Below are 19764 nucleotides of genomic sequence, written 5' to 3' on the forward strand. Positions count from 1 at the left end.
AAATTCAGAAATAAATTCATACATCTATGGCAATGTGATTTTGGATAAAGGTGCCAAGACAGTTCAATGGGGAAGGAGTAGCTTTTTCAACAACTGATGCAGAAACAACTGAATATCCACATGAAAGGGAATGAAGGTGGAGCCCTGCCTCACGCCATATATAAAAATTAACTCAAAATGGATAAAAGACCTAAATTTAAGAGTTAAAATTACAAAATTCTTGGTAAAACAACATGCAAGTTGGCAATGACAGATTTGGCAATGAACACGAAAAGTGCAGTCAAAGAAAAAAACAGGTAAACTGCTCTTCGTCAAAATTAAAAACTTTTGTGCTTCAAAAGACATTATCATAATAGTGAAAAGAAAACCCACAGAATGTGAAAAGATGTTTATAAATCATATATCAGATAAAGATCTAGTATCCAGAATAAAGAACTCTTATAGCTCAATAAAAAAAGACAAACCACCCAATTTAAAAATGAGCAAAGGATTTCAATAGACATTTCTCCAAAGATATACAAATGGCCAGCAAGCACATGACAAGATGCTCAAGGTCCTAAGTCATTAGGGAAACACAAATTAAAACCACAATGAGATATGAGATATTACTTCACACCCAATAGGATAGCTACAATCAAAAAGATGGACAACAAAAAGTTTTAATGACGTGCAGAAATCAGAACCCCCGTACACTGCTGGTGGAAATGTAAAATGGTACAGCACTTCAGAACCTGTGCAAAATACCACAGCTTCCAACAGCTCCTCAAAAAGTCAAACATGGCATCACCGTACGGCCCAGCAATGCCATTCCTAGGCACATATTCAAGAGAGATAAACACCTATGTTCCTGCAAAAACTCAGACATGAATGCTCACAGCAGCGTTATTCACAACAGCCAGAAGGTAGAAACAGTCCAAATGCCCACCAACTGACGAAGGGATCAACAAGATGGAGTGTATCTACACAACAGGCTATCATTTAGTCATGAAAAGACATGAAGTACTGATACACAGAGGAACCTTGAAAAGATCACGCTAAGTGAAGAAGCCAGTCATGAAAGACCACATCTTATATAATTCCATTTATATGAAATATCCAGAACAGGCAATCTATAGAGACAGGAAGCAGGTGGTTAACTGGTGGGGAGGGATGGAGAGTGACTGCTAATGGGTGTAGGGCTGTTTTGGTAGGGACGAAAATGTTCTGGAATTAGTGGGTAATGGTTGCACAACCTTACAACTATACAAAAAACCACTGAATTGTCCACTTAAAGGGGTGAATTTTACAGTATAGAATTATAGCTCGACTAAAAAAAAAAAAAAAAGGCAACAGAGTCTAATTCCCCACCCCTGGAGTTTGGACAGGTCTTATGTTTTGACCATCAAAATGCAGCAGAGGTGACACTGTGAGACTTCTGAGTCTAGATCTGAAGAGGTTTTGTAGATTCTGCTTTTACCTCAAAGGCCAGTTTCGTTGAGAATGACAAACTCCGTGAAGAAAGAAGCCCAGCTGAAAGCCAGCACACCAATCACCAGATACGTGACTGAGGCTCTCTTGGACAAAACAGTCCCTGCAGAGTCACCAGCTGACTGCTGTGGTATTAATAAGCTTAGGCAAAATCAGCTAATAATTTCCCAAGCATCATATATTTACTTTTATTTCCTGTTTTGTCATTTTAAATAATTCTATAATAAACATTTTTAATGCATATTGCTTTTTCGGAGCAATGGTGGTGTAATGGTTAATCCTCCGCTGCTAACCGAGAGGTTAGTGGTTCAAACCCATCCAGCGGCTCTGCGGGCGAAAGATCTGATGATCTGCTTCCATGAAGATTACAGCCAAAAAAACCCGACGGGGCAGTTCTACTCTGTCACAAAGGGTTGCTGTGAGTTGGAATCAACTTGATGACACCCAAAATCCAAAAATAACCTAAAAAAATAAGCTCAATTAGACACTGTCTATTACAATGACTCACAGAACTGAATTTCCTTAAGTTTTAAATCATTTAAAATCACACACCTCTCATGGATAGCAAGACTCACACTGTGAAAATATCAATTCTACCCAAAGCGATCTACAGATACAATGCAATCCTGATCCAAATTTCAACAGCATTCTTTTAACAAGATGGAGAAAGAAATCACCATCTTTACATGGAAAGGGAAGAGGCCTTGGATAAGTACAGTATTACTCACGAAGAACAAAGTGGGAGGCCTCATGCTACTTGATTTTAGAACCTCTTATAAGAGCCACAGTAGTCAAAACAGCCTGATTCTGGTATAACAACAGACACAAAGACCAATGGAACAGAACTGAGAACCCAGATGTATGCCCATCCATCTATGAGGACTTGATAACGTGACAAAGGACCAAAGACCATTAAATGCGGAAAGACAGTCTCTTTAACAAACGGTGCTGGCATGACTGGATGTCCGTCTGTAAAAAATGAAACAAGACCCCACATCATTCACGAAAAATAACTCAAAATGGATCAAAGACCTAAACATAAAACCTAAAACAAGAAAAATTAAGGATGACGCTAGGGGTCCAATACCCAGCATAAATAGGATACAAACCATAACTAATAATGCACAAACATCAAAAGAGAAACTAGATAACTGGGAGCTCCTAAAAATTAAACACTTACACTTATCAAAAGACTTCACCAAAACAATAAAAAGAGAACGTACAGACTGGGAAAACATTTTTTGGCTAGTACATATCTGACAAGGGTATAATCTCTAAAATCTACAAATTACTTCATTGCCTCAATAACAAGAAGACAAACAAGCCAATTCAAAAAGGACCAAAGGATATAAACAGGCACTTCACCAAAGACATTCAGGCAGCCAACAGACACAGGAGAAAATGCTCCCAATCATCAGCCATTAGAGAAATGTAAATCAAAACGACAAGGAGATACCATCTCACCCTGACAATACTGGTGCTGATCCAAAAAACACAAAATAGCAAATGTTTGAGAGGATGCAGGGAAATTGGAACTATTATGCACTGCTATTGGGAATGTACAATGGTACAACCACTTTGGAAAATGATATGGCAATTCCTTAAAAAGCTAGAAATAAAAATACCATACAATCCAGCAATTCCACTCCTAGGAATATACCCTAGAGATATAAAAGCCGTCACAAGAATAGACATATGCAGACCTATGTTCAGTACAGCACTATTCACAATAGCAAAAATATGGAGACAAGCTAAATGCACAACAACAGAATGAATAAACAAATTATGGTATATACACAGAATGGAACAGCACACACAAAAAAAGAACAATGATGAATCCAAAAAACACTGCACAACATGGATGAATCTGGAGGGCATTATGCTAAGGGAAATAAGTCACAAAAGGACAAATATTGTGTGAGACCACTATTGTAAGAACTCAAAAGATTTACAAAGAGAAAAAATTATTTGATGGTTATGAGAATGGGGAGAGAAGAAGGGGGGAAATCACTAACTAGATAGTAGACAACTGTCAACTTTGGTCAAGGGAAAGACAACACACAATATAGCAGAAGTCAACACAACTGGACCAAGGCAAAAGCATAGAAGTTTCCTAGACATATCCAAACACTTTGAGGGACAGAGTAACTTGGGTCAGGGGTTGGGGACCATAGCTTGGAAAGAAAAAATAAAGAAAGAAAATCACACACCTATATCTGGTATTTTATTATACTGCTATTCCTAGAATTTAATTGTTCTGAATTAAAACCAAAAAAAAAAAAAAAAAAAACCCAGTGCCATCGAGTTGATTCCAACTCATAGCGACCCTAGAGGACAGAGTAGAACTGCCCCATAGAGTTTCCAAGGAGCGCCTGGCAGATTTGAACTGCTGACCCTTTGGTTAGCAGCCATAGCACTTAACCACTATGCCACCAGGGTTGCTGCTGTTCTGAATTAAAAAAAGCAATAAATCCATCCTCAGGTTTTTGCTTAGGTCTACCTTCCAGACTTTACTAGGTCATGTTATAGTGAAACCCTTATCATAAATAGATAGGCTGATATATTTTCCAGTGCAAGTGGAAACATTTCTAAATCAGTTTTAACATTTAATTTTCTAAGTAAACTCTAAAAATACGGCTTATTTTCATTAAAAGTTAATTTCCTATAAAGTTTTTTAAAATCATGTATCAAAATGGCAGAATAAATTTTGTCTTTGATGAAACATTTAATTTCCTACATAATACCTAACATGACATCATTCTTACCTCACCAACATAGTGGCTATTAGCCGAATTAACTGTGTGCCAATCGTATCTCAATTTCATACCCTCTTTTGTCATATATTAAAAAAACACATTTTAAATTTACAACTGCTATTTAACAAGATTTTTAAAAAATGTATTAATGTTATACAAGACATTCATGTAAAAATTAAAACTAAAGAATAAGAAATTTTAGCCCTCTAGTTTTCAGACTTCATTTTATAGAAAGGAAAATAACCTCATGGCCTTAGGCCTTTCTTCAAAGTGGTAAGGGATTCAGTAGTGATGCCATAGCTGATTTAAATAATACTTTACTTTTGCATTAATTTTTTCCAAAAGAGAAAGGTGTCAGAAACAAAGCTAGCTTTTGCATAATTGACCTAATACCTAAATGAGCTCTGTCTTCATTTCAATAATGCTAAACACCTGAACGTTCTATCAACTCAAGGCTGCTGAATTTCAGCTCAGCAGTTGCAATGCGAAGGACAATCAAAGGATTTTACAGTCTGAGAAGTATATGGAATTGAAGAAAATTACTGTCAGCTTGTGAGGAGGTACTAGTAGCGAGAAAAAAAATAGATTTATGTGGATTGAGGTGCAGCCAAAAAAGATGGTGGTAAGGATTTCTAAAAAACTTATAAAAAACTGAATTACTTATAGCATTTTTTAATTAAGGATAATGATGTACTGTCAAACAGAAAAATTACCGTGGAGGAAAAAATGGCAATCATATCATTACAAAATCTATTTAATAATGTGTCACAAGTCAATGGAATATTTTTACTTCGGGAAGTCCTACCTTCAAAATCAGAAAATACGGTATTCTCCAAGTAAAGTTTTAAAACAAATCTAATATAAAGTAAAGACAAAGAACTTACTGCCTGAGCTTGCTTAATAAACTCAAGAATGTCTTCTTTTAAAGCCTGATGAATTTTTGCTGGGCCCTTATCATCCCAGAGACATACTGCATGCACATCCCTGTAAAAACAAAGCAGGTACACAAACATTAGCAATGGAACAAGAACAGAGACAAAGCTCATCTTAAATTCTCTATTAATACTGTTTCCAGTCATGAACCCTGTCAGATCAAGCTAGCTGCAAGGGAGGGCAAAGAAGTGACTATTAAACTATCCAGCCTTGAACAGTGGGAGGTAAGCAAAGGGGGGAAAACAGGGAGTGAGTGTTGACTTAGCTAATCCAAAGTGTCTACCACAAAACCTCTTCACATTAGAAAAATCTAGCAGAAAAAATTAACGACATAGAGGAATTTAAAAATACAATCAATAGACGCGATTTAACAGGTGGAAATTCTTGTGCCTCTCAGAGTGTTTCTAAGAGCACATGCATATACAAAATTTTTAAAATGAGGTATTTTTTATAGGTCATATTCCCTGCTCACAGCCATAAACAAGTAAACAAATAAATAACCCAAAAAGTCTTCGGTATTCAGAAATTAAGTGTCCAGATAATACACAGGTAAAAGAAAAATACTAACAATCCAGAAAGGAATGAAAAGGAAAACATTACATACCACAAAATCTATGTAACAACGGAAGTATTTAGAAGAAAATGTACAGCCCTGAATGTTATACATTATATTATTATACAAAAATAGAAAAAATTAAAAGAACTCAGAATTCATCTTAAAAAATTAGAAAGTCAAACATTATTACAGAAAAATTAAAAGAACTCAGAATTCATCTTAAAAAACCAGAAAGTCAAACAAATCAGAAAAAAAGACATTAATAAAGAAACAAATTAACGAATCTGATAAGAAGCAAAAATGAAAATAAGTGGAAAAAATATTCTTTTCAAGGAACTAATATTTGACTTTATTGCACATTTGCTTTCTATTTCATTGATTTTTGCTTTTGTCTTTATTATTTCCTTCTTTCTACTTTTTTCAATTTGCAATTATTTTTCTAGTTTCTTGAAATGAAGGCTTAGATAATTGACTTTTAGCCTTTCTTTTTACTCCGAATACATTTTTTGCCACCATCCCTGAGTGTTCCTATGAAACCTTTCGTAAGCCGAAATGGTATAAAGCAAAGAAGCAACTACCCTTAATTTATATGAAAAAAATTTATACCAAATAATACATAAAACCTGAAGTAATACTAACATACAGTACAAGCAGGAATGATATGATAAATACACAGCCTGTATAAAGTAAGCGTCAACCGATGCCTTTGAATTGTGGTGTTGAAAAATACTGAGTATACCACGGACTGCCAAAAGAACTAACAAATCTATCCTGGCAGAGGTACAATCACAACGCCCCTCAGAAGCAAGGATGGTGAGACTATGTCTCACATACTGTGGGCATATTATCAGGAGGGAACCATGCCTGGAGAAGGGCATCCTGCTTGGTAAAGTAGAAAAAGAGGAAGGCCCTCAACAAGACGGCTGACACAATGGCCACAACAGGCTTCAGCCTAACAACGATTGTGAGGATGGCACAGGACTGGGCAGTGTTTCATTCTGTTGTACACACAGTCGCTATGAGTCAGAACTGACTCGACAGCACCTAACAACAACAACACATAAAGTAGATACTGAGTGTAATCTCCAGCGAAGGAGCTTGATGACACCATTCTCGATGCTCATGGTGGGCACTGCCTCTGTAACGGCTCGCTGGAAAATTAACACTGAATGCTATTTCCACTTTTTGCCTTTTTTCATAAAAGCAAAAGTCCACTTTGATTTCTTTCAGTTTGCAAAAACAAGTAGTAATGTTGTTGTTGTTGTTAGGTACTAATATGGGTCCTTTGTAAAAGCAAAGCAGAATAAAGCAAACTTTTAAAAAGCAGGGATACCTGTATATATGCACTGAAGAATATAAACTCCCCTCTAAGTGCCGCTGTAATTGCACCCAACAAGCTTTCATTATTATGCAGCTCTAAATATTCACTATTTCTCAAAGTAATTTTCTGACTCATGAATTTTCCAGAAATATAATGTTTAATTTCTGAGCAGCTGAGTATCTTCTAGTTCACAAAACTAGATATCCATAAAGCTAATATACATACATATATAAAAAGATAAGCTTCCTTAGTCATCAGAGAAATGTAAATTAAAAACACAATATACTACCACTCCAGACCCAGTAGGGTGGCTTAAATGAAAAGACAACATCAAGCATTGGTGAGAATGTAAGAGACTTGCACAACTTTGGGAAATTGATTGGCAGTGTCTACTAAAGCTGAACATACACACATGCATACTTCATAGCCAAGAAATTCCTCTCCTAAGTATACCCTAGCAGAAATGCATACAAATGTTCACCAAAAGGTATGTACAAGAATGTTCATAGCAACATTAGCCAAAACTGTTCATAATAGCCAAAAAACTGAAAACAACCCAAATGTCCATCAACCAGAGAACGGATAAACTGTGACATATTCATACAAGGATATGATATACTACAACGAGAAGGGACTAACAAACTACATGCAACAAAATGGATAAGTCTCACAGGCTTAATGTTAAGCAAAAAAAGTCAAACACAAAAGTATTTTCTGTATGATTCTGTTTATAAACCCACTGCCGTCGAGTCAATTCCAACTCATAGCGACCCTATTGGACAGAGTAGAACTGCCCCGTAGAGTTTCCAAGGAGCACCTGGTGGATTTGAACTGCCGATCTTTTGGTTAGCAGCTGTAGCACTTACCCACTATGCCACCAGGGTTTCCGATTCTGTTTATATAAAGTTCAAAATCAAGTAAAATTAACTTATGGTATTAGAAAACAGCATGGTAGCTACCTTGCAGAGTAGCAGGTAGTGACTGGGAGAAAGCATGAGGGGGCTTATGGTGTTCTATTTTGTTTGGTTTCTTGATGTGGGTGCTGGTTACACATATGTGCTCACCTTTTAAAAATTTCACTTCTATTTTTTATATATATGTGATATACCTCAATGAGAAATTTGCATAAAAACCAAAAATAAAAAAGGTAATACTGAAGAAGTTTCCAGCTATTTGATGAACTACAGAGTCATGAAACCCCTTCCAGTAAAGCTTAACTAAGCCATTATGTTGAGTATACCCCAAAATTTAGTAAAAACCAAAAAACCAAACCTACTGCCGTCGCGTCGATTCTGACTCATAGTGACCCTATAGGACAGAGTAGAACTGCACCATAGAGTTTCCAAGAAGCACCTGGTGGATTCGAACTGCTGACCTCTTGGTTAGCAGCCATAGCACTTAACCACTACGCCAACGGGGTTTCCATAGTTAATAAAATAATATAAATCCAAAACCTGGTTTGAAAAGACCAGTGAAATGGATCAACCTCTTGAGAGCCAGATTAAATAGGTGAGATTAGATATGGAAAATAAGATATAAGCATATATATAAGAATACTACTTGCAATCCTACTGCAACAAATTCATAAACCTAAAGGAAACTGAAGTGAAGCATGTAAACAGATAACTCTGTCTTGTTCCTGACTTTAAATGCAGTACTTCCAATATGTTATTATTAGGATGATGTATGCTATTAAGATACCTACAGATAAACTTTTATCAGATTAAGGAAGAATCTATTTTAATTTTTATTGTGCTTTAAGTGAAAGTTTACAAATTAAGTCAGTCTTTCACACAAAAACTTATATATACCCTGCTACACACTCCCAATTGCTCTCCTCCTAATGAGACAGCCTGCTCCCTTCCTCCACTTTCTCTTTTCATGTCCATTTCGCCAGCTTCTAACCCCCTCTACCCTCTCATCTCCCCTCCAGGCAGGAGATGCCAACATAGTCTCAAGTGTCCGCCTTATCCAAGAAGCTTACTCCTCACCAGCATCCCTCTCCAGCCCATTGTCCAGTTCAATACACTTTTGAAGAGTTGGCTTTGGGAATGGTTCCTGTCCTGGGCCAACATAAGGTCTGGGGGCAATGACGACCAGGGTCCTTCTAGTCTCAGTCAGACCATTAAGTATGGCCTTATTACGAGAATTTGGGGTCTGCATCCCACTGCTCTCCTGCTCCCTCAGGGGTTCTCTGTTGTGTTCCCTGTCAGGGCAGTCATCGGTTGTACCCAGGCACCATCTAGTTCTTCTGGTCTCAGGCTAGTGTAGTCTCTGGTTTATGTGGTCCCTTCTATCTCTTGGTGTTCTTCATTCTCCTTTGGGCCAGGTGGGCTGAGACCAATTGATGCCTCTTTGATGGCCACTTGCTAGCATTTAAGACCCCAGATGCCACTCTCCAAAGTGGGATGTAGAATGTTTTCTTAATAGATTTTATTACGCCAGTTGATTTAGATGTCCACTGAAACCATGATCCCCAAACCCCCGCCCCTCCTACGCTGGCCTTCGAAGCATTCAGTTTATTCGGGAAACTTCTTAGCTTTTGGTTTAGTCCACTTGTGCTGACTTCACCTGTATTGTGTGTTGTCTTTCCCATCACCTAAAATGTTCTTATCTACTATCTAATTAGTGAATACCCCTCTTCTACCCTCCCTCCCTCCCCCCTCTCATAACCATCAAAGAATATTTTCTTCTCTGTTTGAATTATTCCTCGAGTTCTTGTAATAGTGGTCTTATACAATATTTGTCCTTTTGCAACTGACTAATTTCACTCCGTATAATGCCTTCCAGATCTATTTTATTTTTAAAACAATATTTTTTATTATGGCTTTTCTTCATCTACTGAGATAATCAATTTCTGATATGACTTTGTCTTTTTCTATTTGTTTCCTAAGTTCAACCAATTTTCATTTCATTTCTTCTTTTTGATTTGAATACCAGGAGGCAGGGATCACTTCTGATTCATGGTGTTTTATCATAACCACAAACGCTTGTGTGAGGGTATTTAATTCAGTTTGGAATGTTGTGCTTGTGTTCTTCTGCTTTATACTCGGTTTTTGCTAGAGAATTTTTAACAGCTAAAAATTTTTTTAATAATATTTTACCTTGTTTTCAGTGACAGTTTACATAGCAAATCAGGTTTTTATTTGACAATTTCTATACAAATTTTTCAGCAACATTGCTTACATTTTTCAAAGTGTGTCAACAACCTCTTTAATTGCTTTCTGATTGTTCCGCTTCAGCTGAAATGTTTTGATTTGCACTTTCTTATCATACTTTTGAATGGATGTGGTCTTTTTTCTATTTATATTCATTTCACGGTCAGGATTCCTAGCTCAAGAGCATCTTCTCTTCAGTTTAATAAGGCACACTCTCTTTAATAACTGATGTTGGTAATGGTGAGGGAAAGGGTTATCATATCTTGTTTTTCTTTCATTTCTACAGAATTCTTAAATTCACTAAATCCTTCCCTATCTGAAAATGTATTCATTTTCCCTTAAACTTTATTAACACATTGACTATGCATAAAATTCTAGGTTCAAAATAACTTCTCTTCAAAGATTTAAAGAAAATGTTTCATCAACCTCCTGCATCCGATGCGGCTGGTGAAAAGTGAGAGAACAGTCTGTTTTGATTTGAAGGCAACCCGTTTTTCCTCTCTGCAAGAGTTAAGATTCTTTTCTTTATCCTTGGAATTCTGAAATTTCTTAAGGATGTGTCTAGGCATGTTTTTTAGCACTTTCAATATAACGAGCAAGGAGAACAAGAATTTTCAGTCCTGGGAAATTTTCTTCTTATACTTTTGGACTATGCTATTTCTGTTCTCTCCTTCCGGAATGCCTTTTAAAAAGAGGGTAACTCAGTTCTGGATCTATAGTTACATATTTCTTACTTTTATTTCATTTTCCATACTTTGTCTTTTGCTCTATATTAAGGGAGAACTCTGGTTTTATTTTTCCAATTATTACTTTAGTCTTTTATTATTTAGCTTTTCTATCTTTTATTTCAAAAGTGTCTCCCTTATTTTGACCATTTCATTTTTCAAAGAAGTCTCTTTCATGTTATGCCCCTCTAATGATATACACTGGAATCTTTTTAGAGTTCTTTTTTATACCGTGCATTATCTATTTCCTCTAATCCTGAGGTAGCCAGCCTCTAAGGTAGCCCCCAGTGAACCCTGCCTCCTGGTATTCATATTCTTGTGTGTCCTCTCCCACAGTGCACCAGGATTTGTCTGTATAAGCAATAGCATATGGCAGAAATGACATTATATAACTTCCATAACTTTGTTATGAAAGGGCTTCTGTCTTGAGCACTCGTGCATGTTCTCTCTCTCTCTCTCATATTACTCTCTGGGGAAAGCAAGCCTTATGGAGGGATCCACATGGTGAGGAGCTGATATCTCTGGCCAGCAGCCTGTGAGGAACTGAGACCTGCCCAATACATGTGAGTGAGCTTGGAGGCAGATCCTTCACCCCTGGGTGAATCTAGGTCTAACTCTTTTGCCATCAGCTTGACTGCAACCTCATGAGAGACACTGAGTCAGGGCTGCCCAGCTAAGTCACTACCAGATTCCTGACCTTCAGAAACTGTGAGAAAATGTTGTTTTAAGCTGCTAAATTTTAGAGTAATTTTTAATGCAGCATTAGACAACTAATACAGAGATACAACAAAGCAGTTAAGGTGACAGAGGACTATTATAATAGTTCAGACAAGCGACAGTGGGGCAAAAACAGCTAGAATGGAAAGGAGAAAATTTCAATTCAAATAGGAAGATATAGCTTTTGGTTTGAGGCTGTGAATAACAGATTTTATCATTCTGAATTTGGAGTACTTATGGAACGTAAGAAACATATATGCAGGAAGCAACTGGCTACTTGTGTCTGGAAGTTCAACTCAAGAGAATAATCTGGATTGCTTATAAAGATTTGGGAACTATGGTTAAAGAATAAAAAGAAAAATAGAACTCTGAAAGAAACCAACACTTAAGAGAGACAAAAAGAGGAGTCAGGAAAGGTGAATGAGATGAGGCACACGAGGCAAGAGGAGACAAACCAAGAGAAGGTGGTGTCATAAAAACCAATTTAGAAAAAAAAATCTTTTAGAAATTATTTATAGTAAAGATGAAGAATTTTCTTAAAAATAAGGTCTCACCAGCAGCATCTGCATCACCTGGGAAATTGTTGGAAATACACATTCTTGGACATCATCTCAGAAGTACTGAATCAGAAACTCTCGGGCTATGACTCAGCAATCTGTTATTTAATAAGCCCCAAAGGTGATTCTGATGTCTGCTCAAGTTTGAAAACCACTGCTCCAGCTCCTTGCTTCTCAAGTCTGGGCCCCAACCAGCAACACTGGCATCACCTGCGAACATGCTGGAAATACCAAATCTTGGGGCCTACACAAGACCTACTAAACCAGAATCTGCATTCTATCCCCAGGTGATTCATATGCACATTAAGCTTGAGAAGCCCTACTTATAACCCAAATAAATACACTTGGCTGTGGAAATACAAAAATGTAAGCTCCTTTAATGAGAAGCAAAATCCAATATCAGCAGTTTCTCTCCCTTTAAGTACAGAAGTGACTTCAATTAAATAGAAAACAAAACAAAACATACAGCCATCAAGTCCATTCTGAATCATAGCGACCCTATAGGACAGAGCAGAACTGCCCCATAGGGTTTCCAAGGAGCAGCTGGTGGATTTTAACTGCTAACCTCTTGGTTAGCAACCAAGCTCTTAACCACTATTCTGTATTACTTTTTCTTTCTACATAGTATATTCTAATTCAGTATACCCAAAATAGCCCGTTGCTGTCAGTGAATTCCAACTCATAGCAACCCTGTAGGACAGAGCAGAACTGCCCCATGGGGTTTCCAAGGCTACAATCTTCGTGGAAGTAAACTGCCATATCTTCCTCCGGCAGAGCAGCTGATGGGTTCAAACCCCTAACCTTCCGGTTGGCAGCGTTTAACCACTGCACTACCAGGGCTCCTAATTCAATTAAAACAAAACAAAAACCCGTTGCTGTTGAGTTGATTCTGACTGATAGTGATCCTACAGGACAGAGGAGAACTGCCCCATAGAGTTTCCAAGGAGCAGCTGGTAAAGTCAAACTGCCGACCTTTTGGTTAGCAGCTGAACTCTTTACCACTGTGTCACCAGGGCTCCTAATTCAATACAGACACTGTCAACTTATTTCACTCCAGAACTTATTACTCCTTTGCAACATAAATTAGTAGTGTACTCACATTCACATATATTAAGGTTTATTAAACATATTTTTGAAAGTTCTGGAATGACATAAAACATGGCTAGCATCAGCAATAAGTCACAAAATATATCTACTGTTAATTATTTTAAATGTAACTGAACTCTGGGTTTTCTTTCCCCTCCTTTTCCACTTTGCATTAAATCTTGGGTTTAGAAAATATAAAATCTTAATCCAAACTATGGTGTATGAAATAGTTGTTACAGTTGGTTGATCCCTGCTATAACTGTTTATAACAAATTTTAATTTAAATAAATAATTCCTGACAGTTACAATTTAGGGAAATAAATAAGGCTTCACAAGTTGAAAATCATTTATTTGACCGTGGCTTCAAATGAACAAACCAGAGTCAAACTTAACACAATAAGAATCCTAGACCAGTAGTTCTCAGCTGAGTGAGGCACTGTAACCCACCCCCCCATGAACATCTGGAAATGTACGAAACTGATTGTGTAACAGTGATTATGAGAAAAGAGGAACAAATCTCAAATATTTAACATAGCTTAAGATAAATGCATTGTTAGTACCTTCGATTTAGAAAGATATGCAACATAAACGTTACTAGTTAACATGGTTAAAATATGGCTAAAATTCAGAAAGCTTTTTTGGGGTTTAGTTATTCCAGGTCTAATAATTTTGATGATGGCAAAACACATACAGAAATGCTTTTTGCCTGAAAGGACTACATATTGAGATGCCTTGGGTAACTCAAGGAGATCAAAGACAAAAATAATGTTGTTGAGGCCACATACCAAGTACTGCTTATCGAACATTTCTGCTCAGGAGAACACTTTAAGTAGGGCAGACCATCCCTCTATGCTCCTTTCCTCAGTCAGCAATGCTCAGAAAACAAGCGCTATTCTAGACAATAAATCATACTATCAATACAAACTGACCAAAGACACTCAACATATTATTCATAAAATAGTTCAGTCAAATAATTTAATATATATATGAATGCTATAAATAAAGTTTTAAAATGCCTCAGCTATTTACTGAACATGAAATTCTCACAGGGCAGAATCATGGATATAAGTTAATAAGCTCTACATTCTTTAGGGAAATTAGGTTATTTTCTTAAGTGATAAAAAGAGAGAAATTAGCACAAAAGCTTAACGTGTACAGAATATTCAGTCATACATCTACAATTCATTGACAGAGTACTTCATTAGTGTTCAGAAAAAGAGTTACTGTAGCAGGCATGAAGCTGGCATCCCTAAGGTCTAATTGCAAGGCTGTCCCTTGGCTGGCGTCTAGGAACTTGGATTCTGGTGAGATTCGCACCATTCCCTGGTAAGGACTCACTGTCTCTAAACTTTTGTGAAAACAATACAGTTTATGCTGAAAACCTGCTTTCCTCATGGGGGGTCTGGAATTTTGGTACATGCTAGGGACAGGATACCTACATGATCACGCCCCAATAAAACCAAGGGCACTGAATCTCTAATGAGCTCCCCTGATAAACAACATTTTACAAGTGTTGTCACAATTAGTTGCTGGGGGAATTAAGTGCATCTTCTGTGACCCCACAGGGAGAGGACTCAGAAGCATGTGCCTGTTTTCCCCTGGACCTCATCACATGTACCTTTTCACTTTGCTATGTATCCTTGTGCTGTAATAAATCACAGTCATGAGCATACGCTAAGTCTGAGTCTTCCTAGTGAATTACTGAATCTAGGGGGTGGTCTTGGGAACTGGTGACACAGTTGGTGTCAGAAGTGAGTTTCAGGAGACAATTTATGACATGAAACATGGTGAAAGCATTGTTCGGGAAAAGGAGGGACGAAGGGGTAGTGTGACAAGCCCTTAGTGCCTACGTGACTATACAATCGTCCACTGTATGAAACAGCACCAGTGCTGCTGTCTGTTGTGAGAGGTAGACGTTATCCATGGAATTCAAAAATGACATAGCTAATCCCAGGAGAGCTGGCTTGCTGGAACCCTTGGCTGCTTTTGGCCACGCTGGCAAAAGTGGGGGTGAAAAAAAGACAGCCTTGGTGATGCTTTTAGTTTTTGTTCTCTCCCCACAGGTGGGAGGAGAAAAGGCCTGAACATTCCTAAAGCTAAGCTTTGGGTGGGCCAAAAGTTTTAGAAGTTTGTGGTGCTCTCTGTAAACATGAGGAAAAATTGGTTAGTTTTCAAGGATGGAGCAAATTTTAGATAAACCAGGGGGAGAAAATATCACTCTACATATTTCTTCAGTTTAGCTGCTGCTGCAGCAGCCCTCCACCTCCCTTGTCTTCCAGCTAGGGTCTCCCAGCAGCTATAATGCTAATGAAAGGGGTTTGAATAAATTTGTAATGAGACAAAAAAGGGGGGAACGTTTAAAAAATGGCTTTGTATTTTGTGGCTATTGTGCCTTGATGTATGGTAAAAATTGACGTAAAATGTTACAAGCTTGTGATTTCATAAATGTTAGAGGGATCATTCCAACCACGGAAAGATGCAAAACAAAATGTTAGTGGGACACAGCTTGGAGCCCTGGTGGCACAGTGGCTAAGCATTTGGCTGCTAATCAAAAGGTCGGCAGTTCGAATCCACCAGCCACTCCCTGGTAAGCAGTTCTACTCTCTTACAGGGTTGCTATGAGTCAAAATTGACTCGACAGCAACATGTTTGGTTTGGTTTTGGTTGGGGACACAACTTGCTTGTTTTTTTTTTTTAACCACTGGTGAGGGGACTGGAATTTAAACTCTTTGAGTGTTGGAAAGAGAATGTCTCCATAACGAATGATTTTTATTATGATTTTGCCTACTGCCGCCTCTGGAGATAGGGAAATATGAAAAGAAAGGAAATCTTCAGACGGAAGTATACTCTTGGAGTTTCAGAAAGCAGTTTTTAGTAGCTAACGAGCTCTTGTGAAATCACATGCCTGACCCTCAGTGGCTAACGATTTACGGCCCAATACGTATAACCTGAATGGGTCAATTTGGACTCTTAAGACAAAAAGGGCTTAGGAAAATCTTTCTTGTCCCTTGGATTTGGAATGCGACTGTCTGGCCCCACAGGATCTTGGTTTTGCTACTGCCAAAGAAAATCCACTGGCTTTTTTGGAATCCCGAATTCACAGATCCTACCTGCTGGATTTGACTCTAAGCTGAAACCTGATACTGTCTGCTATTGGGCTGTTCCAATCTTAGCAAAAGCGGTGTTGAACCCAAAGCAGGCACACGCTCAATGAATAGAACTTCAACTCGGGACCACTGTAAATGCAAGACACCCCTCTGCAGGGCCAGGAACTGTGAAAACATCATGGATTCTGGCTAGACTGTCTGACTCACTTGCAGATGCCCACAGAAAAGAGATTGTTCTGTGATGGAGCCATCTGCAATCAAGCTGCTCATCAGTTCTATTAGTCCTGATACAGAGAGTGATCGCATTCCTAACTTGTGATTCCTGCCAAAAGCTGCACGTTGGGAGAGAGCATATCACAAGGAGTGTGACCCCTCCATCCACTCCTTAGAGGTCAGACTTTTGACCCCCTCTCAGGGGTGTGTAACTGCTATTGACTTGTGTTAGTTTTCTAAATTAGCTGCAGGTTGCAACAATAGATTGATAACCTGACTCTATTTTTCTCACCTTTCTCCTGGTACACACACCTTAGTAAAGCAATTTACTAAATGCAGCTGTCCTCAGGAAGAAATTGCTCTTTCCTAGGCCACTCGCTAGATAAATATCAGGATGAAAGGGTGGAAGATGATGTAAACGCATTTTGAAATTTTTGAAAATTCAAGATTTCATCCTGATCAATTTCTAAACATGACATGTCTTCCTAGTTATGTAAAAATGCTTTTGTCGCTCTTGTAGGTCTGGATAAAAATAAAAAATGAATAGAAAAAACCTAAAAGTTTTATTACTTGACTGGGACACAGTGATTTTGTGACAATGCAGAAAAAACAAAACCCAGCCCCTGGGGGGCAGACAGGAGGTAGAGGGCATTAATGATCTTTGCTTGTCAGAACTGTTCCTGGAAGCTTTCCCCTCTTCCTGAAGGAAAACTCCCAGCGTTGCTTTCCCAAGCTGCTGTCAGGGCACTGAATTCGAACTGAGCCTACAACTGCACCTGGCAATGCTGACTATGAGACTACAGGGAATGGCCCTAGTTCCTGCACTTTCCACACAGAACACCTCCAGGTGTTGTCCACACTTGTGAGTCAACTGAACTGTGTGATGGGTAAGCAAAACTGTTTGGAACTAACTGCCTTCTGAAATCAAGAACTGAACTCAATTAATTGGACTGGACTGGGAACCCTAGATCAAGAGGATCCACGGCAGTAGGCCACACTGGGGGTCTTGTTAAACTGTACTGCCTGACTAACATATGTCCTGCTTAGAATACCCTTTTTTGCTAAACTCCTTTTTTCCAAGAGTACCACATGTACCCTCTGGGATTGTACTTCCTGTGTGTACACCCTATAATCACACTGCCTCAATCCCGGAAGGCTTTCATGTCAGCTTCAACTTACTGCCCAGAGTTGTGCTGTGCCTGAATTGATGCCTCAGGCCATGTAAAAAATGCTCAAAGAGAAAATGAAGGAGAAAGCCACGTGGCTTTCTAAGATAGACCTTTGGTTATCTTGGTTATCATGGTTAATAGGATTTAACTGACTAAATCCAGGACTCTTAAAAAGCGTAACTGAGATCAATATTGCAGGTTGGCCTCCCCTTGCTGCTTGGGTTCTTACAGTTTGTAATTTCAATATAAAGATGTTCTGGCCAAAGGCCAAGGGGGCGGACTGTAGAGAAAAAGAGTTAACATAGTGGGCCTGAGACTACTATCCTTAGAAAGCCTTGCTTGCAAGGTTGGCCTTTGGCCGGCCTCTGAAAAACTAGAATGGTCAGCAGTTCCCTAAAACCAAATCCATTGCTGTCGAGTCGATTCCAACTCATAGCCACCGTATAGGACAGAGAAGGACCGCCCCATAGGGTTTCTAAGGAGCAGCGGGTAGATTCAAACTGCCGACCTTTTGGTTGGCAGCCGATCTCTTAACCACTGTGCCACCAGGGCTCCAACAGTTCCCTCACTGATATAAAACTTTCCCAAAATGGTTTAAGAGTGGCTCACTGTGCCTAAACTGATGGTACAAACAATATGATTTATGCTGAACACCTCTCCTTCTGGGAATTCAAAATTTTTATGTATGTCAAACAGAGGCTGCCTATGTGACCAGTTCCCAGTAAAAACTCTGGGGATCGAGCCTCTAACAAGCTTCTCTGGTAGATAACATTTCACATATATTGCTACAACTTGTTGCTAGGGGAATTAAACTCATCTTTTCAGAGAGGACCCTGGAAGCCTGTACCTGGCTTCCCTCGGAATTCACCCCACACACCATGCACCTTTTCCCTTTAGTGACTTTGCTTTGTATTCTTTGCTGTAATAAATCATAGCCATAAGTATTATTACATGCGGACTCTTCTGAGTCCTTCTAAGGAATTACTGAACCTGGGCATGGCCTCGGGGACCCCTGTACACTAGTGATAATTTTAAACAGGTAAACAGACCAATCTAGGGCCATACATTCAATTTTGGTAGAGAAATACATCACCAAAATTTCCTTTATGTTAGTAAAAAGTTAGAATTAATGGATTACTTACGAAAACAGATCAAACCACTGCTGTTTTGTAACAGATTCCTGACGTAAAAGCTTCAAAACAATAGGACGCATGAAATCCCATTTGTCTTCAAACTGAAGAGAACCTTTATTCTTTAAAAAAAAAAAAAAAGAGAGAGAAGCTTAATTTAAATGCAGTTAAATAAAGAAAAAGTCCTGTAATTTCTATCTTTCAATAGCTAGAGAAATGCCACCAAGGTTTCCGCTAGAGAAATGCAGGGCTCAAAATTTAAAAGAATCATTTTCCCATAATGAAACCCCTATAAGCTTAACCTCATATCAAACAGCCACAGGAAAACCACTATTAAAGGAAAAAAATTAATTGTAGAAATGTGTGTAGTAAAAAATTTGGCTTTGACTAAAGAAAAGGTCTAGCCTTAGCCCTGAGCTTCTAGGAGATAATCTCTGAGCCCTTGGAATGTTATGCCTGATAGGAGTCTCAGTTTGCCTGGGGACCTTGGATCATACTGGATAGTCTTAACAATGTGATTTAGAGCAGGGGTTGGCTATACCTGTATAGTCTGAGGGCAGGTGCTGGCCATGCCAGAAAGACCAACAGTGTGACTTAGGGTAGGGGCTTTGGGTCACATGGTATCAGTCAACATACAAACTAAGATTAGCCATATGAACAATCTATCAGTCAAGACTATGTGATGAAGTCCCAATAAAACTCTGGATACCACAGCTCAGGTGAGCTTCCCTAGTTGGCAGAACTTCATGCATATTGTTAAACATCAATGCTGGGAGTGTAAAGCATCTTGACTCCATGGGAGGAGAGAAAAAAAAAAAAGAAAAGGTTGCCATGAGTAGATTTCCAGTCATAGTGACCCTACAAGTGAC

At 38.4% G+C, this 19764-nt stretch overlaps 1 protein-coding gene across 1 annotated transcript in view; it reads right to left on the bottom strand.

Annotated features, from left to right (window-relative positions):
- The window catches only part of CUL5 (cullin 5), a 124128-nt gene that overhangs the window by 56486 nt on the left and 47878 nt on the right, over positions 1–19764 (bottom strand). Inside the window, exons 2-3 of the mRNA XM_049889362.1 lie at positions 18908–19017; positions 5108–5207 (exon numbers count right to left, since the gene is read on the bottom strand). Of these exons, the coding sequence (XP_049745319.1) occupies positions 5108–5207; positions 18908–19017 (210 nt within the window). The remainder of the gene's footprint in view (positions 1–5107; positions 5208–18907; positions 19018–19764) is intronic.

Source organism: Elephas maximus, chromosome 7 (assembly GCF_024166365.1).
Source record: "Elephas maximus indicus isolate mEleMax1 chromosome 7, mEleMax1 primary haplotype, whole genome shotgun sequence".
NCBI classification, from domain to species: Eukaryota; Metazoa; Chordata; class Mammalia; order Proboscidea; family Elephantidae; genus Elephas; species Elephas maximus.